This window comes from Panthera onca, chromosome A3 (genome assembly GCF_046562875.1).
Source record: "Panthera onca isolate mPanOnc1 chromosome A3, mPanOnc1 haplotype 2, whole genome shotgun sequence".
NCBI classification, from domain to species: domain Eukaryota; kingdom Metazoa; phylum Chordata; class Mammalia; order Carnivora; family Felidae; genus Panthera; species Panthera onca.
The window spans coordinates 38,664,986-38,691,353 of record NC_138341.1 but is presented as its reverse complement, the minus strand read 5'-3'; the positions used below and the strand labels follow the sequence as shown (position 1 = coordinate 38,691,353).

At 38.6% G+C, this 26,368-nt stretch overlaps 1 protein-coding gene across 1 annotated transcript in view; it reads right to left on the bottom strand.

Annotated features, from left to right (window-relative positions):
* EIF2AK3 (eukaryotic translation initiation factor 2 alpha kinase 3) overlaps positions 1-26,368 on the bottom strand; it is a 66,241-nt gene that overhangs the window by 20,366 nt on the left and 19,507 nt on the right. The window contains exons 3-11 of the mRNA XM_060655559.3: positions 16,457-16,651; positions 14,607-14,737; positions 12,370-12,604; positions 11,046-11,208; positions 9,568-9,708; positions 8,754-8,876; positions 7,205-7,425; positions 6,750-6,862; positions 3,236-3,358 (exon numbers count right to left, since the gene is read on the bottom strand). Of these exons, the coding sequence (XP_060511542.2) occupies positions 3,236-3,358; positions 6,750-6,862; positions 7,205-7,425; positions 8,754-8,876; positions 9,568-9,708; positions 11,046-11,208; positions 12,370-12,604; positions 14,607-14,737; positions 16,457-16,651 (1,445 nt within the window). The remainder of the gene's footprint in view (positions 1-3,235; positions 3,359-6,749; positions 6,863-7,204; positions 7,426-8,753; positions 8,877-9,567; positions 9,709-11,045; positions 11,209-12,369; positions 12,605-14,606; positions 14,738-16,456; positions 16,652-26,368) is intronic.

Here is a 26,368-nt window from a genome sequence, read left to right as displayed (position 1 = left end):
AATAAATAAACATTAAAAAAAATTTAAAAAATACATGTTTTTAGGTTTTTTTCTTCTAAAAATAAATGCTACAGACATATCTATTGTCTCTTGGATGACTAAAAATGAATGACTACAGACCGTTAAAGATTAATGTTTAATGCTTGTTAAATCAATAAAAAGAGAAATAGGTGTTAAGTATTCAGAAAAGGGAGCTCAGAATGGCAGCTCAGGAGGATGGAGAACAAACACACTGGTACATACATAATTGGCACAGCACATATTATAATGCAAAAAACCTGTATTAGCATGTTTGTTTGAGGCAAGTCTCACATACTGAGTATCACAGGCAATGAAGTGTATTAGAAAAGCGTCTGGTGGGTCGCCTGGATGGCTCAGTTGGTTAAGTGTCTGACTCTTATCTTGGCTCAGGTCATGATCTCAAGGTTCGGGAGTTCAAGCTCCACATCAGGCTCTGTGCTGACAGCGCAGAGCCTGCTTGGGATTCTCCCTCTCCCTCTCTCTCTACCCCTCCCCAGCTCACGCTGTCTCTGTCTCTCTCAAAATAAATAAATAAAAGTGTAAAAAAAATTTTTAAAAAGAAAAGCATCTGGATTCGATTTTCTGCTGTGACAGCTTTTCTGATGGATCTAATCTCACATATCTAGGGATCCCACTATCACCTGAAACAACATAATGAATGCAAGTGACGTCCTCCTCCCTCCCCAGGAGATGGATGGCCACTCCCACTCTGCCCTCTGTGCTTGGCTGTTGTCCTACTCTCCCAATCTGAGAATCCTGCTACATTTTTGAATTCTTCAACTTCTAGGTCCCCACCTTCAGTTACCAAGTCCTATCAGCTCTTCCTTTTCAATTCATTACACTCACTTGTTTTTCACCCGTCCCCACTACTGCGCACAAATGTTCCACATCTTAGGACTAAACTTACAAAAAAAAAACCCCAAAACACCCAAACAAAAAACCTAACAAACATTTATCTCTGACCCTTTTCTCATGTCAGCCACTTATACGTACCACCTCCAGAGCCACCTCCACTTTGATCGCGTCACCTCTCTACTCAAAGACCCAACTGTCTACGAAACGAAGTCTAACCCCCCTTGCTTGGCATGTAAGGTCCTGAAACCCACATCTTACATCTCCTCCACACTCCCCCATCCTTACCCTTTATTCCACCCACGCCAGAATGCTCACTGTTCTCTGTGCCACCTCCAAGTGCTTTCCCTAGAGCCCTTCTCGGGCCATCTGTGTAGTGAGACATCCCTCCCTCACACATCCGTCTACTGAGAGACAGGCTACTCTTGAACACCCAGCCCAGATGTCACCACCTCCATAAAGCTGGCCTTCCTTGATTTCAGCTACATCTGCACTTTTGTCATGGGAAGCTATTTACTAATCTAGGCCACCAGGTGACAGTCTTCCTTGTATTGTAATTATCTGTAAATACACAAAATTATTTTGTATGTACACAAAAGCTTCAAAGAGTTATTAGTTCTCGGGGACAGAAGTTTTGCTTAATTTCATATCCTACGTGGTAACTTACACATATGAATATGCAAACTACTCAAAAATTATATATCAAAGAGAAGAATTAGTCACATAGTACACAAATCCATCCCAGTCCTGTGTCCCTATCTGTTGGACAGAATGTTTAACTACCAGTTACAAAGACACTGAGCAATCAGTGCACATTTAATCAAGAACCAATAGGAGCCTGCTAAAATAGATGGAAAAGAAGGCATTACTCAAAGGCAATCATCTTAAGCATGACACTGTTCTGAGTCAGAAATCCTACTTCCAGGAATCTATCCTAAGGAAGCAGATGTGGTAAAACATTTATATTAAGGATGAACATGGGGCGCCTGGGTGGCTCAGTTGGTTAAGCGTCTGGCTTCGGCTCAGGTCATGATCTTGCAGTTCGTGAGTTCAAGCCCTATGTCGGGCTCTGTGCTGACAGCTCAGAGCCTGGAGCCTGCTTTGGATTCTGTGTCTCCCTCTCTCTCTGTCCCTCCCCCACTCACACTGTCTCTTTCTCTTTCTTTCTCTCAAAAATAAATAAACATTAAACAAATAAACATTTAAAAAGAAATAAATAAATAAAGATGAACACTGCAAAGCTGTTTTTAACTGCAACAAATTTGAAACCCAAATGTTTAAAAAAAAAAAACAAAAAAAGGAACAGTTAAAATATTTCACATGTATCAGTTGGACTATCATCCAGCCCTAAGATACTTTTAGTGTATTTTAGCATTTTAATAAAATACTCTTAATAACATGGAAAACACCAAGAATTAAATGAAGGAAGCAACAGATAAAACTGTACTGTACTGATAACTATGCTACTAAGAAAGTAAATTTATGATCAGACAAAAAAATCAAAAGGAAACACCCTAAAATGGTAATAATATTTCTGGGGAGAAAAGACACAGACGAGTTTTAATACTTTCTCTATTTCCCACAATAAATAGATTATTTCTAAATGGTGCTATGTAGTAAAGTCTATAGTCATCATAATTCACTGTGGGAAAGCCCTGAGTGGTTAAGAATCAAAAACAAGGGCAGATTTTCCAAGTAGAGACAAAGCAATCTCAATAGATCACCTCAGGGCGTCTGGGTGGCTCAGCTGATTGAATGTCCAACTCTTGGTTTTGGTTCAGGTCATTATCTCACAGTTTGGGGGATCGAGACCCACACTGGTCTCTGTGCTGAAGGTGCGAAGCCTGCTTGGGATCCTTTCTCTTTCTCTCCCTCTCTCTTGCTCATGCTCTCTCTCTCTCAAAATAAATAAATAAACATTAAAAAAATAAATAGATCACCCCTTTTATTTTTTTTAAATTTTTTTATTTTAATGTTTTATTTATTTTTTTTTTGAGACAGAGAGAGAGAGAGACAGAGCATGAGCAGGGGAGGGGCAGAGAGAGAGGGAGACACAGAATCGGAAGCAGGCTCCAGGCTCTGAGCTGTCAGCACAGAGCCCGACGCAGGGCTCGAACTCACGAACTGTGAGATCATGACCTGAGCCGAAGTCAGACGCTCAACCGACTGAGCCACCCAGGCACCCCTAGATCACCCCTTTTAGACAGCTGGTTACCTGGTAGCCCTCAGAAGCTAAGATTCAATGAAGGTCAGAAACTATGTTTCCTATAGGATCTATCGAGTATAGGAAGAAGGATGTATTGCCTGTGGGATGAGTAATATGGTCCTAGCTCCAGGTTCACTATCAGTGCCCCTCCCTTACCTGTTGGGGAGACGGATTCTCTTGATAGCATAATTGCAGTCATCAACTTTATTTCTGGCTTCAAAGACAACTCCAAACCCACCGCGTCCCAGGCACTGAACCGGCTCAAAATCTGTTAGATATCTTTAAAAAAAAAAAGAAATTTTAATAAGGTAATAGTTCAATCTTATTTTATGATGTATAAAAAGTGTCTAAACTCTGTTAAGTCTTATAGAACTTATTTTAATAGAAAGTGCAGGGTTTTTTTATTTTTATTTTTAATTATTTATTTGAGTAAATGCTAACCCCAACGTGGGGCTTGAACTCATGACCCTAAGATCAAGAGTCACGTGCTCCACCAACTGACTCAGCCAGGTGCCCTCAGAGTGTAGTTTAAATTCTACTACTAGCATTCTTTGTTCTTCTGTTTATATAAATGAAGCAAACCCATTCTAATTTTTTCCAAGAAAATGTATAAAAAATAAAAAAGCTCCTGTTTAGTTGGGAATCACCTGTTAATCACTTGTTTTTATAGCAACCACACTACTGATCTAACCTGTCTGATACTTTCCATCACCTACCAAAATATTCCATCCTTAATTCTCTAAACTTCTGCCTCCTGTGGCATTCTGCAGTCAATGAGAAAAACACAGTTTAATCCTATGTCAGTGCATTTTTATGGCAAAAATGTAATCAATCCTCTTATATTTAAGTGTTTTTTTTGTTTTTTGGGGTTTTTTTTTCCAGAAATCTTTCTAGGAACCAAAGATGTCTGCAATTGGCTGGGATGCCTCCTGAGTCAGTGTGCTCATCACCGGCTAACTCAGCATCTGTGACTTAAAGGCCGGGCTGCACACTGTAGTCTGGTCTCCCTTCCGCGCCCGACCTCACCGTTCTGTGCTGTGTTCCAGCCAGCCTGCATGAGGTCTCACAACTTCGGCACTTCTGCTTCTGCTGTTTGCTCTGCTGAGATGGCCTACTTCTTTGTACTTAATGAAACTCTTGTTTTTCCTTCATTCTGCTCATCTCGCCATTGCCGTAGGGCCTTCCTACACCCCTGTCTTCATGTTCTCATAGCACTGTTCACACAGTACTCTGAACTACTTAAACGTAATCTCGATATTTTGCAGTTATTCGTACTCAGCTCACTCTCCCCACTGCCGCTGAACTGTGGTGGCCTTGAATGCAGAAAAGCATTCTTGTTTCTCTTTGTATTTCCAGAGGCTGAGCTTACCTGGCAAACAGAAGATCTAACAAATATCTATCGGACAATATATGAAAAAATAAATGAATGCATGCATGCCTGCTATGAAGTTGTTCTCCAGGCAGATGGGGAGTAGTTGAATTAGATTAGATTATCTTTAGTGTCTCTCATAAGGCTAAGTTTATTACTTTATGATTTGCACACTCCTATTAATTTAGTAGCTGGCTCAGCTGGCTAGAGCATGGAGTTAAGGAGGAGAGGCAATTGATCCAAATCCTCCATGGGCCAATTACCTTCACAGAGAATGAAGAACAATACTCTGTATCCCTAAAAATAGCTAGTCAAGGCACTTTGGTACAAATCCATCTCCCCAGCTACAAAGCCCATGAAATCCATACCCTACTTCTGAAGGGCCAATTGAATTTTGCCCTATATTAAAGAAAACATCCATATGAAAATAAATATATCATCTGAAATGAGAGACATCTTATTTAAGATTATAGACTCTGTAAAGGTAAGTATCATCATGCCTAAGGTCCCAACTGATAAATCACAAAGTTGGGTATTGAACTCATGACTGGACCCAGAGCTCAGGTTCTTTATAATGCCTACAATATAGTACGCATTCAATAAACATTAGGTATTATTATAGAGCTTATGTATTTGAAAAACAATCAGCTGTACTCTCCATATTGAATAAAGTTAAAGGAAAATAAAGTCTAATTCAATTTCAGAGTACATTATTCTAATTCTCTTCACAACAGCCTTACGGATATATGCTTATTCACTAATCCCCATTCCTCCCTGTGTTTACCTAATTCTTCCTTACTCACAATCTAAGGTTCAATGAAAATGTGACCATATGACATTTGGCCAATGAAAATGGTCGTTTATGACAACCTCTTCTCCACTCACAGAATCATCACAACCAGACTGAGTCACTTACAGTTCACGGCTTTTTTCTTGTATGTTTCCGTTTTGCCCCGTATTATCTTCTCTCATAGATTTTAAGCCCCTTCAGGATAGGACTAGTCTTTTTGTTTTTCCTAAAGCCTGGAATACTTTCCTGTGCTCAGTTGTTTAGAGTAAATGTTGAATGAACAATGAATGGCTTCAGTAGTGGACTCTACCCGATGAAGAGCTATTGGGTCCCTAGTTCGCTCCCTCTCTCTACCTGCTGGTGTTGCTGTCCGCTGACATATTGGTTAGCATCTTTATTAGAAGGGTACTAAAGCCTTTGCCATTTCTTAGTCACCTAGTAAATTCTCCTTTGGGCAACTTGTACCTAAAACAAATTGATTATAGTCAATTCTCCATTTGTCATAATACAGTATGAATGTACCGTAGATCAATTAGGTCCACAGATAAAGTATCACATATTTTAGCTGTAATTTTCAATCTTTCTGTCATCAAATCATTACCCTAGGTATTGAACAGTGAGGTTCTGTATCTCTTCCTTGTTTCCATATTACCAAGTGTTAAGTATGATATCAAAACAAAGGGAAAACATAGAAATAAACCATGTAATTGAAAAATGAACCACAGTACCATTCCCTGTACCACAAAGCATAAAAAACTATATACCTAATAGATGCTAACAGATTCTCTCTTTTATTTTACTTTCAAATTATTTGAATTGCCTACTTTTTAGGTGACTCACCTCCCTCTTCTATTTTTAAAAATGACCTATTGGTGTTTTCCCCCCATTTTTCTATTTCTTATTCTAGACAGAATAAGGATGAAATAAATAATTGAGGATTAAGTAACATATAGAGATTTATACCATACTCTAATAACACAATAACAATTTGGTACTATTAATGACGAGCCCAGTACATGGTAGATCCTCAATAGCTAAGTTAAGTGCTGGTAAGAACTTAATTTGGCGGCTGAAATTCTGAACTTCTATAACACTCTATTTTTATCTTTCTTAGGGTACATACCACTTTGAATAAGTTTAAATTACTTGAGGGTTAAATCTATGTTTTACTTACCTGGACATTTGTGCATTAAAAAAAAAAAGTGAGGGGCACCTGGGTGGCTCAGTGGGTTAAGTGGCTGACTTCGGCTCAGGTCATGATCTCCCCGTTTGTGAGTCTGAGCCCCGCATCAGGCTCTGTGCTGTCAATGCAGAGCCTGCTTCAGATCCTCTGTTCCCCTCTCTCTCTGCCCCTCCCTCCCTTGTTCTCATTTTCTCTCTCTCCCTCTCAAAATAAATAAACTAAAAAAAAGTTCAACAGGATCTTAGTTTAGAGGTCATTTCTTCTTTGATTCCAACAGTTGCCACCAGAAGCTGCACCACACACACATATACTTTATGGTAAGACTTACCGCGATATATATCCAGAATTTTTCATGTCATTCCAGCTACTGTCCTTGGCGTCTCCACTTACAGAATCGTATTTACTTTCAGTTTGACACTGAGTTTCCGATTCCTTCCTTTGCTGATAAGGTGGGGAGAAAATCACTGTCAAAGCTGAACTGAGGTTAGCTGACTATCTTAAACTATAAGTAACATTAAAAAAATAAACAATATGGACAAAAATAAGCGTATTGTGAGAACACAAAATACAGCATTTCCTTGGTCAGTGGGAAGTGAAACGGTAGGGGTGCAAGACAGATTGCAATGGGTTGAGGAGCGAAGGGGTCGTAGGTCAGTGGACAGGAAGGGATGGGCAATAATGATTTCATGGTAAACCTAAGTAAATGTAGTACCCTCTTCCCCACCCCCACACATTATTTACCCCAAACTTTGAGATACATTAGAATTCTAAAAAAGGTCTTACTCTGTGAGGATGAGGATGGAAAAGCCTACGCACGATAAAAGTTGTTGCTATGATACAAAATAGAATAGTTCCGACTATTTCTTTCCACCAGTGTAAGAGGAGAACAGGATCCTTTTTGCGAATGTTCTTGTTGTAATTTGGGTTATCGAGAAATCGGACTGTGATCTGTGTGCTCCGTTTGCTCCTCTCCCTCTTGTAGTATGGTAGGTAATAACCATTATCTTCAAAAACAAATGTTAAAAAGTTTTTTTTTTAAAGATAAACCAATATAGAGCCACCTTTAATTGCTAAAAAATTCTCTATTTTCCTGTCACTTCTATTACCAATTCCTTTTATTAAAGTTTCATCTCTTCTTTAACACATTTCAATAGCCTCCTTACCCTACTTTTTCTTTTTTCTTATACAAACCTATTTTCCTTTATTCCATAAGCATCACAGATCTTCTTTGTACTGAATAATAAGACTAGAAAGAAAACTTAAGGGCCACCCCATTCATTACCTCATTAAATAATTCAATTCTTTAAATTCGGGAAAGAGTTAGACAGTACTCAGTCTTCCTCCAAGGATTTTAAACTTTACTTCCATTTAGACATCAATGAAATACCATCAGTCATTCTTCTCAAACTGAAAAGAAAACATCTCCAACGCGCTCATTGGTTCCTTTCACGCTGTCAGAATGAGGTTGTCCTGGGAAGCAACCTGTCTTTTTGGCTTCTATTTTGTACCACGTGGACAGACTACACAATTCTCTCTTACCTTGTGTTCTGATCAGCATCAGATAAAGACTGATGTTTCTAGGTCAGAGCCTTCTGTTTTTGTCAATTTAAATTCTACAGTAACTTCCCAGTTCCAGCATCTGGGGTGACTGATGAGGAATCTATGCTTTGGCCTAATGCAGATTTGAGAGTTTTTCTTAACATATAACTGTTGGGAATACTTTCATATCTAAATACATCCTAACTTTAAATACCCAGGAATGTATTTCATGTCAAATTTTACCTCCTCTTACTTTTGCGCTAATTTCCCGTCAAAGGACAAAATTAACATCACCTCGTTTTATAGCATTTCACACAGTATTATGGGAAACGCCTGTTTTCTTCATTATCCAGGCTGATATTATGTAGTTTATATTAAACAGGATTTTAACTAAATGAGAGCTAATCACCAGAATGAATGCTTATTGAATACTATTTGCAGGACACTGTGCTAGCTAAGACTGTATGTGTATTATCTATCTCATTTAGGCCTCTAACAGCCCAGTAGATAAATACTAGGATTACTATCCTCGCTTTACAGATGAAGGAACGAAGATGCAGATAAGCTGGGTGTGCCCAACCTGGTGTCAGGGGCAAAACTGGGATTTGAACCCTAACAATCTAACTACGGAACCCGCACCCTTGGCCACCATTCACACTATGCCTCCCAAGATATCTTATTTTCTACCTTCCAATGACTACCTTTCATTTGAATTGCAACCATTCATTTCAAAGGAATAAATAAATGCAAAGAAACACCTCAGCATTTTCAATGCAAGCTTCCTCACACTCACCATATGGGTATTGCAAGATTGAAAGTGCACCATTGCTGTACTCTTCATGAGAAAACTTATCGTTGCTAAGACATTTGTCGAATTCATCAGACCCTACCAAGACAGGAGTTCTGGACGGGGAATCTAAAAGAAAATGGTAAAATCTTACATATTAAGGCTTCAGGGCAATTGCATGAACCTCATTCATTCCAAACACAGATATTCAGCCACAGTTCTGTTCAAATATGTTAAGTCACACAAATGGCTCAAAGGTCTTTCCCCCCGAAAAGCACAGCCTTGTAGAGAAGCTGAGTCATTTGAACAAGTAATTAAAATAGGACGTGATGTATGTGATAAAAAACTACACAGGCTACGGAAAGATAACTGAAGGAAGTAGGTGGTCTAATATCTGCATTCAACTCATTTAAGCATCTCATAGAATATGCTGTAATAACCAGTAATGTCTCATAAGTATTCTTCACTTGATCTTAAGCCAAAAGGCCGAGAAGCAATTTTTCATAAATATTCTTTACGTAAATATGTTAAAAGCTAAATGATACTCAGTCACAGTCAGTGAACGGTTAAGAATATTTCTCTGTTGTCTGGAGAAATATCTTAGTAACAACTGATTTCTCTAGAAGCAGCTGTTATTTCAATGAAATCATGTAAAAGATAATTAAAATTCACTGACATCTCAAATGCCTTCCTAGTTTGTCAGAAAATAAAGAGTACCTATGAGTTGTAATCTCTGTGCTATTCAATACCAGGACAAAGACAGTCATGATTAGGCCTCTGAACACCTCACTAATATTATAAAAGTTCCTAATTCACTTACGAATTAAGGGCTTCCATTTGATTGTTGGCAAAGGAACAATTGCATATTCATTATTGACAGATTCCAAGGCCTTGGGACTTGTAGGAAACTTTTCTGAAATTCTGACTGATGACTGCAGATACAGCTGACCTCTGTACATTCCTGAGTCAATGAAAACAGTATCAATTATGTTTAGAATCAAGCACCAAGGATTTTTTTCAAAAAAGGTCATTTTGATTTAATAAAATTAGATTAATTCCAGGTATTTCTTTATGTGCTACAAAATGCTTTTCAAAGAAGGATCAAGCCCGAAGCACTCAAATGTGACCCAAACAAAAATAGGGGCGGAAAGTTATATATAAGTTACAATGTTTCTCACTGAATAATAATTTTCAGCAATTACTGGAAAACTCTTCTAGTAGGGAAGTTCAAAGCAATTAATCCAGATGCAAATACAAACGTAGAAAGTTTTAGACTCTGAGGATATATGAGTAATTCACAACATACTGTATGATGGCAACATTTCTTTCTTTTTTTAAAGTTTTTTTCTCTCTTTTTTTTAATGTTTATTTTTGAGAGAGCGAGCACATATGCACGCACACGTGCACTCGAACGGGGGAGAGGCAGAGAAAGAGAGGGACAGAGGATCCAAAGCAGGGTCTGTGCTGACAGCAGAGAGCCCAAGCCGGGGCTTGAACCCACGAACCATGAGATCATGACCTGAGTCAAAGTCAGACACTTAACCAACTGACCACCCAGGAGCCCCAGCAACATTTCTAAGCCTTTTTTTTTTTTTTTTTTTTTTTTTTTTAATGTTTATTTATTTTTGAGAGAGAGAGACAGAGTGCGAGCAGGGGAGGGGAAGAGAGACAGGGAGACACAGAATCTGAAGTAGGCTCCGGGCTCTGAGCTGTCAGCACAGAACTCAACATGGGGCTCAAACTCACAGACCGGACTGCGAGATCATGACCTGAGCCTAAGTCAGACGCTTAACTGACTGAGCTGCCCAGGTGCCCTTCTAAGCCTTTCTGATATAGGTCTCAGAGGAAAAGAATATGCCATGGCAATTGAAAGTTTCAGAATTGGATAAATGGATGGGGCACCTGTGGCTCGGTCAGTCCAACGTCTAACTTCGATTCAGGTCATGATCTCACGGTTCGTGAATTTGAGTCCCACATTGGGCTCTGTGCTGATAGTGTGGAGCCTGCTTGGATCATCTGTCTCCCTCTCTCTCTGCCCCTTCCCCACTCATGCTCACTCGCTCTCTCTCTCTCCCCCAAGAATAAATAAACATTAAAAAATTAAAAAAAAAAAAGAAGTGGATAAATGGAAAAAAACAGGAATGTAAATCAAAGTATAAATCTTAAGGGCAACCTAAGCCAGAGACTGTATTTAGGAATTACAACTACTCTAGGCACCACTGAAGTAGAAAGGAATGATGTAGGAATAAAACCTAAATGTCAGTATGTCCTGTCACTAGATAAGAGACATCTACTCACCCAAGTAAACGCTGTTTTCTGTGGCTCCTCGAGCAGCTTCTACAATGTCTTCTTCATCTTCTAAAACTTCATCATTAGATGCATAACTTGTATCATCAAAAAGACTGATGGGAATGACTTTTCCGTCCTTAACCAACCAGGCAGATGCAATGGGAGTACAAAACTAAACAAAAATGGACAAGAAATTTTATAGAATTTCAAGTAGTATTTCCATAATTCAACTCCTAAAATGACATTTAAAAATCACAATTGTAAAAATTTTTCCAGCTTAATGAGGTATAATTGACAAATAAAAAATGTATATATTTACAGTATACAATGCCATATTTTGATACAGTATATACACTGTGAGACGATTAGCACAATCAAGCTAATTAACATATCCATCGCCTCACATTATTTTCGCGTCAACGTTTGAAATCTACCCTCATTTCACAACATATACATATATCAAATCATCACACTGTATAGCTCAAATGTACATAGTTTTTATTCATCGATTATACCTCAAGAAAGAAAAAATTTTTTTTAATCTACCCTCAGCAAATTTCAAGTATATAGGACCATTAACTATAGTCACCACACTGTATATTACATCCACAGAACTTACTCATCCTGCATAACCGAAACTTTGTACTCTTTGACCAACATCTCTCGATTTCTCCTGCTCCCCAGCCCCTGGCAACTACCATTCTACTCTCTGCTCTGTGTGTTCAGCTTTTAAAATTCCACATGCAAGAGATCATGCACTGTTTACCTTTCTGGGCCTGGCTTATTTCACTTAGCATAATGTCCTCCAGGTTCATCCACGATTTCACAAGTGACAGGATCTCCCCTCCTTAAGGCTGAATAATAGTTCACTGCGTATATACACGCACCCCATTTTCCTTACCCATGCCTTACTATGGACACTTAGACTGCATCTCTATCTTGGTTATTGTGAATAATGGTGCGCTGAACATGGCAGTGCAGATATCTCTTCGAGATATTGATTTCACTTCCTTTGACTATATTGAGAAATAGGATTGTTGGATCATATTGTAGTTTTTAATTTTTCAAAGCACCTCCGTGCTGTCTTCCATACGGCTGTGCCCGTTTACGCTCTCAGCAGCAGCGCACGAGACTGCAAACACCCTCACCAGCACTTGTTTTCTGTAGCCTTTTTCAGAGTAGCCATCCTAACGGGTGTAGAGCCGCACATTTCTTAGGGCATAGAGAACAGGCTGAGAATCTAAAATGAGAGATATTTCCCTCTACCCAATAAGTTTGGTCAAACTGGGAAAGGAAAACAACGTATTTATCAATTCTCGGTGGGTTTAGGTACCTGGTATTCCCATTCCAGATGTCCTCCCTTCTTATTAAACGCCATAACCTTCCAGTCTGCAACCGACACCTTTATCACTGTGTCCATCATGGCAGCTTCCTGTTCTTCCACATCTGAAATAATTTTAGACCCTTCTTTGTTCCCACTGGGCTTTAAGGTGCTTTCAATAAATCCGGCTCTAGTTTCCATGTCTGGAATATACCGAAGTTCAAAGTGGCCAACACTGAAATTCCACCTTAAATTTACAAAGGTTTGTTTTAGAAATTTACACTTAAGGAAAGGGATCAAATCATAAAGAACTGTTCCAGATTCAAGAAGCAAACACTAAAATTTTGTGAGGAGACAACGAATAACTCAACACAATTTTCTGGGAGTGCTTTGCTGACTTATGCCACAAGAGGGCATAACCTTGTCCTGATCTGTTAGAAACCTGGGATCTGAGTTGTAAACTGACAATGGCTATGGGACAGATTTTCTCTCAAAAATTAACAAATGCTCACATTTCCAAATCAGAGCGATTTTCTCAACACACACCAAAGTTACCTTCAAATGAGGCCAGCAGCAGTGTGCTTTGTCAATTAAATTAAAGCCTGGGCACATTTCATTCAAGTGCAGAGAAATTAATTCGTCCCAATAAATCAATGTACACAGCAAGATAAATGCATCGGTTTTGTATTTATATGAAAACATAGCCCCAAAAGGCAATGTAATTCAGTGTACCAAGACTGAAGGTCATACCACCTCAGCTCCAATCTCAAATCTCTCCCGAGATCTGTCAAGTCATTGAACCTTTCCTGAATTTCAGTGTCCTCATCCATAAAGTGGCAGTAACAATGTTTCTTCTACAATTAATACACAGATCACTTAACTTTTGACAGTATAATGACTTGTCACTGAGATAGAAAATGACCTAATAATCCTGACATCTATTAAAAAATAAACTTAAGGAACATGGATCTTAGACCCCAGACTCTTCTTATTTTGGTAACTTAAAATTCTGTTGAGATGGACATCTGTTCCTATTGGTGGCTGGACACCCAGCAAGCACTCAAACACTAAAGGAAACGAAATCCCAGGGGCGCCTGGGTGGCTGTCAGCACAGTCCGCTTTGGATCCTCTGTCTCCCTCTCCCTACCCCTCCTCTGCCTGCTCTCTCTCTCCCTCAAAAATAAATAAACATTAAAAACATTTTTAAAAAAAAGGAAACAAAATCCCATCAGGAAAAAGAAGGTCAGATTGCCAGCAGATGCAAAGCCCTACTCACAGTCCAGTGAACATAGAAATACATTCTTAACTGATTTTAAGAAAACAGGAAAGGAAGCTGAATTATACTGCATCACATTAGATAATATCTGAAAGTCTGGTTCACTTTCAAAAGATAAAGATGAGATCTCAAATTATTTTTACTACAGAGACAAGTTAAAATTTAAATATTAGGTAGGTTAAAAAAAAAAATCAAGCATGTGATTTAGGACCAACATAAGTAATCCAACCATCTTGGTTTTTAATCCCATATTTAAATGTAAAAATTACATAAGGAACTCATTATTTGAAAAGGGAAACAAAAAGGCATTTGACCAAATGAATTATACTTCAATGCTTTAAGAAAATAGACAAAAATGTTATTTTAAAATTGGGTTGTCAAACACACTATGAAACTACTGACTAGAGAGAACTACAGGGTCAAAGAGACCCAAGTTGAAATAAAGTGCATTAACTTTGTCTTAAGAGCTTTTCACTGATCTGTATGATCAGTGAGGTTGCTACATTCATTGTATGGGCCTTCCTCTGGTTATCATCTCCAGAAGCATATGGTGGGAGTCTCGATTCAGGATTTGTTAAAAACCATGAGACCATTTTCATTTATTTATTTATTTATTTTTAAATGTTTATTTTTGAGAGAGGGGGCACGTGTTTTGCGCACAGGGGAGGGCCAGAGAGAGAGGGGGACAGAGGATTGGAAGCAGGTTCTGCGCTGACAGCAGAGAGCCCGATGTGGGGCTCGAACCCACAAACCGTGAGATCATGCCTGAGCCGGAGTCAGATGCTTAACCGACCAAGCCACCCAGGTGGCCCCCATGAGGCCATTTTTAATTTAGGGCCTACATTTCTCTTAAAAGAGCTGTATGTTTTTCAGGCAAGAAAATAGTTCAGGAAATTTCCATAAAGAAAAAAAATCTGATAAATTTGGGTTTTGCTGAACTAATGATCAACAGCCACATCATCTGAATACATACTTCTCATTGCCACTGCGAGGTCCAACAGCTCTAACAGTTTTCTGGGAGCGCTGCAGAAGCAGGATGTCTTCTTGTTCCATTTCATCATTATCCCACTGGCGACAACCCAAAGCTGAACAGATATACCTCACCTGAAAAGACAGATAGAAATTTTGTAAAGAATACATAAGTTACAGGAGATCGGAGATATTAAAAGAATCTATATAATTTATAAAAAAATTGTGGGGATCTGTAATACCCAAGAATTAAGAAACATCGGTTAGACTACCAATTCCAAAAATGAGTTACTTAGAACTACAAAAGAAACAATAAATATTTCTGGAATTATTAAGGGAAAATCCTTATTTTAAGGATTTAGATAATTTTAGTTTTATTTGGGGGATTTTCAAGGATGATACATGAGAAGACACAAACAGTTGTGATCTCTTAGCAAGAATTTCATTAATAAAAGTCCAGGTGTATTAAAAAAATTGGCTTCCGAGTTCCCATATGATGGAAGAATTTGGTTTTTAAAGACGTAAATCTCTTTTAGTAGCTATACTATTTAAAAGTACCTCCTTCAAACCTTCATTAGAAAAACAAAGAAGGACTCTTGTATGATCTGAGCTAAAATCTTCACAGAAAGAAGCATATGTGCTAGAATACCCGAATTTTGCAGCAGCACATCAAATAGAGAACCAGATGATAGGGGTCAATTCCACTGTCTTAGAGATGAGAATACTGAAGGAGATAGAGGGTCACAAGGCCTCCTAGGTACAAAGCAGATGTGGGTAGTGGAGAAGGCAGAAAAGCATCTGCAAGAGCAAGAGGGGGCTATGGGCCTAACACTTAAATAAGGAATCGTTAACGTGTGAAAAAGTCAAGGGGCAAAAGATCATTTTTCTATTCTTCCTTGTTCTAGTCTTAAGTCTATATACAAAATATTCACATATCAAGGTTAAGAGTTAAAAAAAAGATTTTTACCTTTCTTTAAAAAATAAATTTTTTTAATGTTTATTTATTTTTGAAGGAAAGAGAGACAGAGCATAAGCCCGTAAGGGGCAGAGAGAGAGGGAGACACAGAATCCAAAACAGGCTCCAGGCTCTGAGCTATCAGCACAAAGCCCAACGTGGGGCTCGAACTCACTAACTGTGAGATCATGACCTCAGCCGGAAGTCAGACGCTTAACTGACTGAGCCTCCCAGGCATCCCAAGACTTTTACCTTTCTAAAAAGGATGTATTTAATTAGTTACTCCTAATAAGAGATTTATACTGTAAGACCAATCTTAGAAGCAGATGATGGTTATATCCTGAAACCTAACATTAGAGAGAGTCTAGGTCTTAATGGTATAACTTTATCTGCACACAGACCTAAGTCAAATTGAACCTTGGAAATTTCTCAACTTTTAAAGTTTCAAGTTTTCTCATCTGTAAAATAAACACAACTTTCCTCTTGGATTACAGGATCAAACTAGATAAATAAGTAGCAATTATTCTTATTGGGATTATTATTAATATTTGGAGAGTTCTTCATCTGTCCAAATGGAAACAAGAATGTGTGACCTCTAGGAACATCATGAAGATTTCAATATAATGTATGAAAAACACAACTGACACACACTAGACCTTATTGATTCGTTCTCTTCCTCCTGCTTTTCCTGGCTCTGCTGTTTATTCTGTTGTCTCGGATACATTTAGTTTTCTTAATAATATTTTGCCCTTTCTACTTTGTAATTCATTTATTCAAACAAATAATATCCTCAGGGAAAAATAATAAACCTCAGCCAGTAATAGTATAGCTTATTAAGTTATTTCCTCTCGCCCTATTTATTCTGATTCCTCCCCAAATAATCCAACATTTTCACTCACCTTTCCACTATATGCACTGAGTCCGTATGTAGTGAGAGACTTTCCTCCAACCAAAACAACATCGTCTCCAAATTTATAAGAAGATTCAAGAAGTGATTCAACTGTAAAAGGAACAGTTTCCATGCTCTCACGGTCCCGGTCCCACTGAAAGAGGTCTCCATCCAGGGAAGGAATGATCATCTTATTCCCAAATACCTAAAACAGAAGGCAAAATTTTAAAAAATATTTTTTATTTTAATGTTTATTTATTTTTGAGAGAGAGAGAGTGCAAGCGAGGGAGGGACAAAGAGAGGGAGACACAGAATCTGAAGCAGGCTCCAGGCTCTGAGCTGTCAGCACGGAGCCCAATATGGGGCTCGAATGCACGAACTGCGAGATCATGACCTGAGCCGATGTCGGCCACTTAACCGACTAAGCCACCCAGGCGCCCCCAAAACAGAAGGTAAATTTTAAAAGGGATCATAACTTTACAAGTAGTGACAAAGAGCTGGAGTCTTGAGCCTGATGTTCTCTAGCCTCCTTCTGAGCAGCATGTGGAGAGGCACAATTTATCAACCAAGAGCAACGTAAAAAGAGCTGCCAATCTCTCCTGGGGTCTACGCGTGATACTCTAGCACGGTTTTCTCAAACTTTGCTTGTGATGGGTGTCCCATAATGATACATGAGCTATCAAAAGAGAGTTTTGTGATCAAGTGAATTCAAGGAGAGGTTACAGCAATCCATATGCTAATATACAATACGTTTTTCTAGCAAACAGATAGTATATGCAGTATTTTCCAGACCTGTTTCATCCAGGGCAATTACTATCATAGGCTCAGATCCACGAAACACAGGTCAATTCAAGCAGTATCCCATCTTTTATTTATGTTCTCAAATCTGCTATGAGCCGGAACCCTGGTAACAAAGCTTACTGATTTTATGCTCTTAGTTGTCCTTCCTTAACAATGTGTATTGAGAGCCTACTATGAGCTGGGCATGAGTATGTTGCTTGGGGAGAGACCGCTGAGCAAAACAAATTAAAAAAAAAAAAAAAAATCACTGCCCTGTGGAGTTCAAACTCTGGTGTCAGGAGACAAACGACATAATGAATAGTCACAGTATATGAGGTGATAAATAACACAGGAAAAAATAGAACAAGATAAAGGGAGACTAGAAATGTGTGCGGGAGGGGAGGGGGACTGTCAACAGGGAGCACAGGGTAGACCCTACTGAGAAAGTAACATGTGAGCAAAATCTAAACTTGGGCCAGTTAACCATGCTGACATCTGGGGAATAGCCTTTGCAAAGGCCATAAGGTGGAAGCACGCCCTCCACTTTGGAGGAAGCACAAGGAAGATGGACAGGCTATAGCGGGAAGGGCCGAGGCATGGAGAGCAGGCCGAAGGCAAGAGATGTGATGGCTCCAATTAGGTTGATAGCACCAGAGGTACGGCAGGGTGTCAGATCTGGAAGGCCAAGCCCAGAGGAGCTCATGGGGGATTCCCTGTATAGTATAAGCAAAAGAAAAGAGTTCAGGGTAACTCTTAAAGGTTTTGGCTATGAACACCTTGTTTCTTGAGAATGGGTATTAGTGCATGGCTTTGTGACACTGACCTTTTGGTATTTAAAATATATACAATTTGACTTAACTTCAGCTAAGGACAACACTGTTTTCCTGATCATCCAGGCCCAAAACTTGAGAAAAAGAGAATATAAAAGAAGTATGGGTTTAATCAACAACAACAACAAAAAATTGCAAATAAAATGTTGACCTTAACTTTTTTCTAACAAAATTTCTCTTTGTATTTCTTTGTTCCTCAATCCTATCATTAAAGAGATACTTACTTGAAAATGCCCATACTGTCACTAAAAGTGCTCACACATCCTCCCTCCCTCTAGCTCGGCCCCACACCCTGGGATTCTAAAGGGCTGGTAGAAAACCACTATTCTAATCTACTTCTCTCTTTCGTTTCCTAGTTCAAATCCTTGTACCTCCTGCCTGAACTATTATAACAGCCTCTTTACAGTTCTTAACTGGCAATTTCCTCAATCCAAACTCTACCTATCTTCTAGATTAATCTCTGAGTCAGAGTTAAGCTTGTTATGACATTATTCAAAAATCTTCAACAGTTCTCTATTATCTTATAAAGACCCCAAATCCTAAATCTGATATTCAAAGTTCTCTAAACATGACCTCAAACAACCTTTTCTTCTTCCTTGTCTTCTACTATTCCCTACATGGGCAGAAATTGGGCATCACCACTTAGGTATATTTGTTACTGTTACTGTTTCAGTCATGTCATTGTCAATGTCATTTCTTCTTCCTGGAACACCTTCCTGTACCACAAATGCCCACTGAAATCCTATCTGGCCTTCAAGTTAGCTTCACTTATGTTTTTGCTTTGAAAACCAAGAAAATTTTAGCAGTGTAAGATCGCTGACAAAAAACTGCCCATTCCTTAGTACTGTACCTTGCTTTCCGCTGTAACTATGAGCTGAGACAGCACTACATTCTCAAGAACTGTTTATTGTACCTCTAAGAAATACTTACCCCATATGCTAATGCTTCTACATTTATGTTTACAATGTGTATACAGTGGCTGTGAAAGCAATACACCCAAACCTAGTGCCTGGGTTGTGTTATCCAATTCTACTTCCCACCAAAGGAATCAAGGCTCCTCAGAGAAATGTCTGATTCCAAGGGCTGGGGCAGGGTAGGCACAAGATGAGACTTTAGAATCTTATTATTCTAGAGAGTAAGGATGTGTTCAAAACAGATAGAAGTATACCATTCACCAAATCTGGTCACTGAGCAATTTAAGGACCAAAATAATTGAGTACTGAATTATAATGTACTGAAGAAGAAAACAAAAAGAATTCGTGAGTCCATACTGATAGCAAATAGATAAATCATACATGGGGGAGAAGGGAGGGCTGTTACTGCAATAAAATGCTAAGTGTCTACTGGCAAATATGAAGGGAGGGGTGAAGTTAGAAAAGTTAGCATTTCGCAACCATCACAGTAAAGACTGCATCAAGCAAAATTCAGCAATGGTGTTAAGTCTAAGAAGGTGGAAATTTTGATGAGGAGTAGGAGATTTGCACGGTCTTAAAGTGTCTCCCCACGGACTGCTTATTAGTTACAAGAAACTAAACATAGAAACAAAAGCAAAAAAACTCCAATAATTATAGAGTGGAGAATTTAGATAATACCTTGACCAGATGATCAAAATTAACATCATCAATAAGTGACAGATGTGATTCCCTAGGAGAGGACACATCACCTACTCAGTATTCTAAGCCAAGAATGTACAATCTAAATAACCAGGAAGCACTGGATAAGCACAAAATGAAGAAATGTCTATTTTTTTTAAATAAAAGGGCAGAGAGACTGTATTCTTCAAAAATATCAATGTCAGAAAAGACAAAGTCTGTAGAAAAATCTAGATTAAGAAAGCCTAATGGGACAAATAAATGAACTACCTGACCCTAGACCAGAGGCTACCCTAGAGGTAAAGGACACTATAAAAGGCATCACAGGTATCTTTCAGAGATATTGTGGGTTTGATTCGACACCACCTCAATAAAACAAGTCAAATGAACTTTTGGTCTTTCAGTGCCAATAAAAGCTATGTTCACATTGTACTGTAGTTTACTAGGTATGCAATAACATTATGTCTAAAAAATAACATAATACCTTAATTAAAAAATACTTTATTGCTAAAAAATGCTAACCATCATATAAGCTTTCAGCTAGTCACAGTCACTGATCACAGAACACCATAACAAATACATGGCAACGTTTGAAATATTGCAAGAATTACCAGTGGTGACACAGAGACACGAAGTGAGCAAATGCTGTTGGAAAAACGGTGCCGACAGACTTGCTCAATGCGGGGTTGCCGCAAACCTGCGATGTGTAAAAACAGTATCTGTAAAACACAGTAAATGAGGTATGCCTGTACCAGGTCAACTGATAAAATTGAAAAATACAGACATTAGATTAAAGTATCGACATAACTTTACGAAGTTGATAACTATGCTGTGATTATGTAAGAGAATATCTCTATCAGGAATACAAGTGAAGCATTTAGAACAAAAGGCCATCATGGATAGCTGATTTATCTCTACACGTTTTAGGGGGAAAAAAGTGTGTAGGAGGGGTAGGGGGAGGAAAAAAGAGAGAAAGAGAGACAACTCAAATGATAAAGCAAACAAGATTTGGGGTAAGTAAATCTGGGTATATAAAGGCCCTTTCTTTTTATTGTTATCATTTTTATTCGTGCAACTTTTTGTAGTTGGAAATTATTTCTAAAGAAGAGGTCAAAAAGAAAAGAAAGGTAAAAAAAAGTCTTGCAGGAGCTCTATAATTAAACTCAGAAGGCGATCCCATTAGCAAAGGTTCATCTTGATTCTGGGTATTTAAAGATCTCCAACTCTTACTCTTTATTGACAAACATTTTATTTTAAATAAATTCTTGAATGGCACCAGTATGTATACCACCTCATATGACCTCAGAGTTTTCACATTACTATTTTATCCTTTTTTTTTTTTTTAAGTGTGTTTATTTTGAGAGAGAGCAAAGACACGGGTGTGCGTGTGACTAGGGGAGGGGCAGAGAAAGAGGGAGAGAGAATCCCAAGCAGGCTCCTCACTCACTGCCAGCACAGACCCTGACATGGGGCTCGAACCCAAAACCGTGAGATCATGACCCGACCCAAAATCAAGAGTCAGACGCTTAACCGACCAAGCCACCCAGGCACCCCTATTCTTTGCTTTCTTATTTTACTTTTTAAAAATTAAAACTTTCCTTTTTATCTTTTGTAGAATGTCCAACTTGAAGTTGTCATTAAGAGAGATTTAGGTCATTAGTATACATACCCTATAAAAACAATATGTAGGCAATATGATCTCCCATTCTCCGATTTTGAATTACCTATCAGTTAGAAAATCAAGTATTTACTGTTGTCTCCCTTTCGTATTATGTTAGGTATTCTCTATCCTATTTACTAGAATAGTAAATTCAAATTATGATAAAGTTAAAAAATGGGTAGTTCGGTTGTCTGGTCAAGTCAACAGCAGCACTAGTTAAGGACAAACAGGGAAAGCAGGTGTGCATCACTACAAGAAAGAGGAAGAGGGGCTAGAAGGTCTGTAGTAAACAGATAACACTTATTTTGACTTGTTTCCTCTTTCATTAACAACCTCTTTTCTCCTAAAACACTAGCAGATCCTTAAGAAACACAATGGCTCCTCAGTGCAAAAAAATCAAAAACTAAAAAACCGCTAACAAAAAACTGTCCAACTAATACAGATTAAAATTCGTTTCTGTTTTAAAGATGATCTATATATATGCCTCCAAATGTAAAAGAAAACAAACATCCTGCTATTAAAAATATGGTTTAGGGGCACTGGGTGGTTCAGTGGGTTGTGTCTGACTTCGGCTCAGGTCATGATCTCACAGCTTATAAGTTTGAACCCTGCATCCAGCTCTGTGCTGACAGCTCAGAGCCTGGAGCCTGCTTCGGATTCTGTGTCTCCCTCTCTCTCTCTCTGCCCCTCCCCTGATTGTGTGCACTCTCGCTCTCTCAAAAATAAATAAACATAAAAAAATCTTAAAAAAATATGGTTTAGTGCTCGCTTTGGCAGCACATATACTAAAAAAATTATACACATATATACATATATATATGGTTTAAACAACCAAGAAGATTTGAGGTGATTGACCATATTGAGAAGAACTGCCTTATTTTAAAAGTTAGACGTTCAACAGCGTTAACTCAGTGAGAAAAGTGCAAAACCCAAAACAACAACAAAAAGCATTCTATGATTCAGGACATCATGTCGTATTTCTAGATCGTGATTTTAAAAGCTCACTTTGAAAAAGCTGCTCTTCACTAATTGGCTGCTGATGAGTCATACCCATGGCCACTAACCTTTGCACTGATCTTTGTAGAGTCTTTCAGGCTGCATATGTGAAAGCAGATGGTGCTTTTCCTTGAGAGCCACAAGAAATGATGTATGCATGCGGTTCAGGTAGTGAGATGACATCACCCCTCACAAGAGCATTACCTCACCCTCCCAGCATAGGAATGAGTCACTCGATAGTCAGCTGCAAATCTCTTGGTAGAAAAAAATGTAGGTTACGGTGATGCATTTTTACATCCCACTGATTCGTCTCTGCAAGCAGCTATTTGTTCTGATTCGCTGCTCTGCTTCTCACACCAATTGCGTGACTTGCTTCCTCCATCAGTCACTTTTTAAAAATATAAATTCTTGTTGTTTTATGGTTTCCAACCCCCCCCATTTGTTTTTTCCTGTGCATAATTTTAAAATGAAAGGTTGTCACACTGGTGGGCAAACTCAGTACCAAAGAGCCAATCAAGATCTTTATCCATGCAATCGCAAAGCAGTATAGTGAAATAATTCAATTTCTATTTCTGAACAAAACCTAAATGGCATAATGAATACCAGTGGCACATGTAATCAGGGAGTGCTATTTGAAATCAGAATGTGAAAATAAGAATTCCATTTCCAAGTGACAGGAGGAACTTCAACTGAGAAAAATGTAGGAAGTGCTACTACTCCAACGAATATAACCAGAAATAAAAACAAAAATTCTTCTAATTATATAAAATATATTTTTTAATTTGGTTCTTCCTTCTTTTTCTAGGTACCACGCACCCACCACCGCCATGGACACATCTATTTTCTGGGGTACATTCAACTTTAACTTATTCTGAACATTTTGAAACATGTAAAATAGAAAGAGACTAATAACCCCCCATGTATCTATCACCCAGTTTCAACAATTACCAAATTTTGCCAATTGTTTCGTCTGTTCCGCACCCACCCACTACATATACTTGTTTACTAGAATGTTTTAAAGTAAATCCCAGACATCATGCCATTTCATCTACAAATATTTCAGTATTTATTGCTGAGAAGTAACTACCCTGCTGATATCACATTTAACAGAATTGAGAGTAATCCCTTAAAATCGTCTAATATTTAAATCTCCTTGACTGTCTCAAAGATGTACTATACAATTGGTCTGCTCCAACAAGGAATTCAAACTCCACATATTACATTTGATTCTTTTTTTTTCCCCACAAGAACCCTTTAACTCCCTTTTTCACGCACTGATTTACTTGAGACACCAGACTATTATTCATCCTATAGAATGTCCCACAGCCTAGAGTTTGCATGTCATTTAATTTGTTCTTTTGTCCCATTTTCTGAAAAGTGTGTGATTAGACCTGGCGCTTTGATCTGATGCAGGTTGGATTTTTTCGATAAGAGTACTTCATAGGTGGTGCTGCATACTTCCTATTATATTGAAGGCCAGCAAACTCCAGTTTATAAACCAAATCTGACCCACTGCCTGTTTTTATCAGTAAAGCCTGATGGGAACACAGTCACACCTATTCATTTATGTACTGCTTTCTTACTACAACTACATAGACCATCTGGTCCACAAAGCCCAAGATATTTACTCTCTAGCCCTTTACAAAAAAATTTGCCAACCCCTGTGTTATGTCCTATTTGTTACTATTATTCATCAGTAGATTTGGAGGAGTCAGCCTGACCCCTCCATTTTAAAGTGTTCAATCAACTTTTCACCATTTTAATATCAACTGATGACCTATTATTTCAATAAAGGGAATAAAAGAATGATTTCTAATTTTACATTCTTTCTGAATTTATTAGCAAGAACTTTCCCTCGTGTAGTTTTGGAAATGGGATTTACATGCACTATTACTTTCTCAAGTAGAGAACATTAAACACTTTCAAATCCAAAAAGTTGCATCCAGTGTGTTCCCTAACTCTGAAAGAGGGAAAAAGAACATGCTGGCCCTGAGAGCTACAAAAGCCAAGTCCCAAGTACAAGTTTAAGAAGCAATAAAGTGAAAAGGGAGGAGAGGGTAAGCAAAAGGGGTGATAAGAAGCATGTGGTAAGACTCAGGCTTATCAACAGTAGAGATAAGGAAGAATGAACACAGCCTGTAAGGGAAAAGGAAAAGGAAAAAACGATTCTAGAATATTCACTAAAAGGGCACACATCTCTCTCCCACCTCAAGAACTCCAAGCATGTCCAGAATAATACAACAGCTGATGCTTCTAATGATGACCTCAAGGACTAAAAAGATAAAATTCATGAAGACTGGGAAGATGTAAAATACACGAAAAACACTCCTTTGGAAGCGTTAACTTGTTGACTTTTTTTGTTATATGGAAACCCCTTTTTCCCTGAACAATTCCTTTCCTGGCCATGCTAGCTGTTTTGCTAACCTAGGTAGGGAGACAACAGCAGGCATCCAACATATGAAATGGAGCCGGGTCCTCGGGGTGATGAATGCACCTCCTCCAGCCTCATTCCTGGGTCCCTGCCTTCGCCTACTGCTTGCTACGTGACCTTGGACAAAAATTAACACTGCACCATTTTACAAAACTTCTCACGTTAACTTACTGCACTTGATCTGCAAATTCAGTCTCCCCAGCTGTTTTAAAAGGTGTGCCTTTTGGTTCCCAGACCACCGATGTTTCCACTGCTTTGGGGATCTACAGGCCTCCTGCTTTTCCCCACTCCTGTCCCTGTTCCCCCCAGTTCCTCTACAGTCAAAACAGAAAGGGATTTGGACACTCTCTAGAATTCAATTAAGACCAAAGGAGGATGTCATGGTCAACGAGGAACAGGTACAAAGAGGAAGAGCAGGAGCGCATTGACACGTGGTGAGTTCCCAGAGACTGAGAGGGCTCTCCAGGTAGAGATGTTAAGGAGGCATTTGCCTGAGTCGGTCTTCAGCTCAGAGGAGAGGTCTGAGCTGAAGAGAAAACTTAGAACTGCTGCTGTCATGGGAACAGAGGCACAACCCCCTTAAAAGAGAGTAGGGTGAGAAGATGACCCACACCCAAACTTCTAGAATTCTAACATTTAAAAATCCCAGCAGAGTGATGAGTCAGGGGAGACTGAGAGAAAAAGGTGCCTCAAGTCTACTGGCTTTAGTAGGATTTTAGGGACTCTCCTGTTTTCTTCCAGGTTCTGTTAGTTGGTGTGAATACTTTACGAATGTTTATATATATAAATACTTCCCCAGTTTGAGATGACTGGATTGAAATACAAATGCCTCACTGAGACAACCTTTTGATTCATCAGAGTCTCACTGAAAGTCTCAAAGCAAAAAAGAATGTCAAGAAATGCTTTCCGGGGGCGCCTGGGTGGCTCAGTCGGTTAAGCAGTCGACTTCGGCTCAGGGCATGATCTCACAGTTCACAGGTCCGAGCTCCATGTTGGGCTCTGCGTTGACAGCACAGAGTCTGCTTGGGATTCTCCCTCTCCCCCTCTCTGCTTCTCTGCGTTCTTTCTCTCTCTCTCTCTCTCTCTCTCAAAAGTAAATAAACATTAAAAAAATAAGATTCTCTCTACCTCTACCCCTCTTCCCTGCTCTCTCTCTCAAATAAAAAAACAAAACCAAAAAACCAAAACCTCAAAACTAACTAAAGATGAATTCAATATAAGAATTAAATATATCAAACTCTTACCAGTCTTAAATTTACCAGAAATCTCTATCAACCCTAAAATTCTCTTTTATCACATAGACATTCTGAAGGACTGTAAAGTACTTTATTGATCACAAAGATGAACAATATTAAAGTTAACAGGCATATTTTTGTATATTTTAATTCTTCAAAAATGATATACTATATATGGAACATAAAATGATAACTTTTAATAAACCAAAATGAGCAACCTACCAAATGACTAGGTACCAGAATTAAGTATTTGTGACTTTAAGAGAAAAAAAATGTTGAAGCATTGCGCTAAGGAAACCCTTTTTTTTTCCCCCTGAAAATACTGAAATTGCTGTGATGGGGAGAATGAAGGAATCTTTTTTGCTGAAAGTGTTCCTGGGCATCGTACCTCACAGACT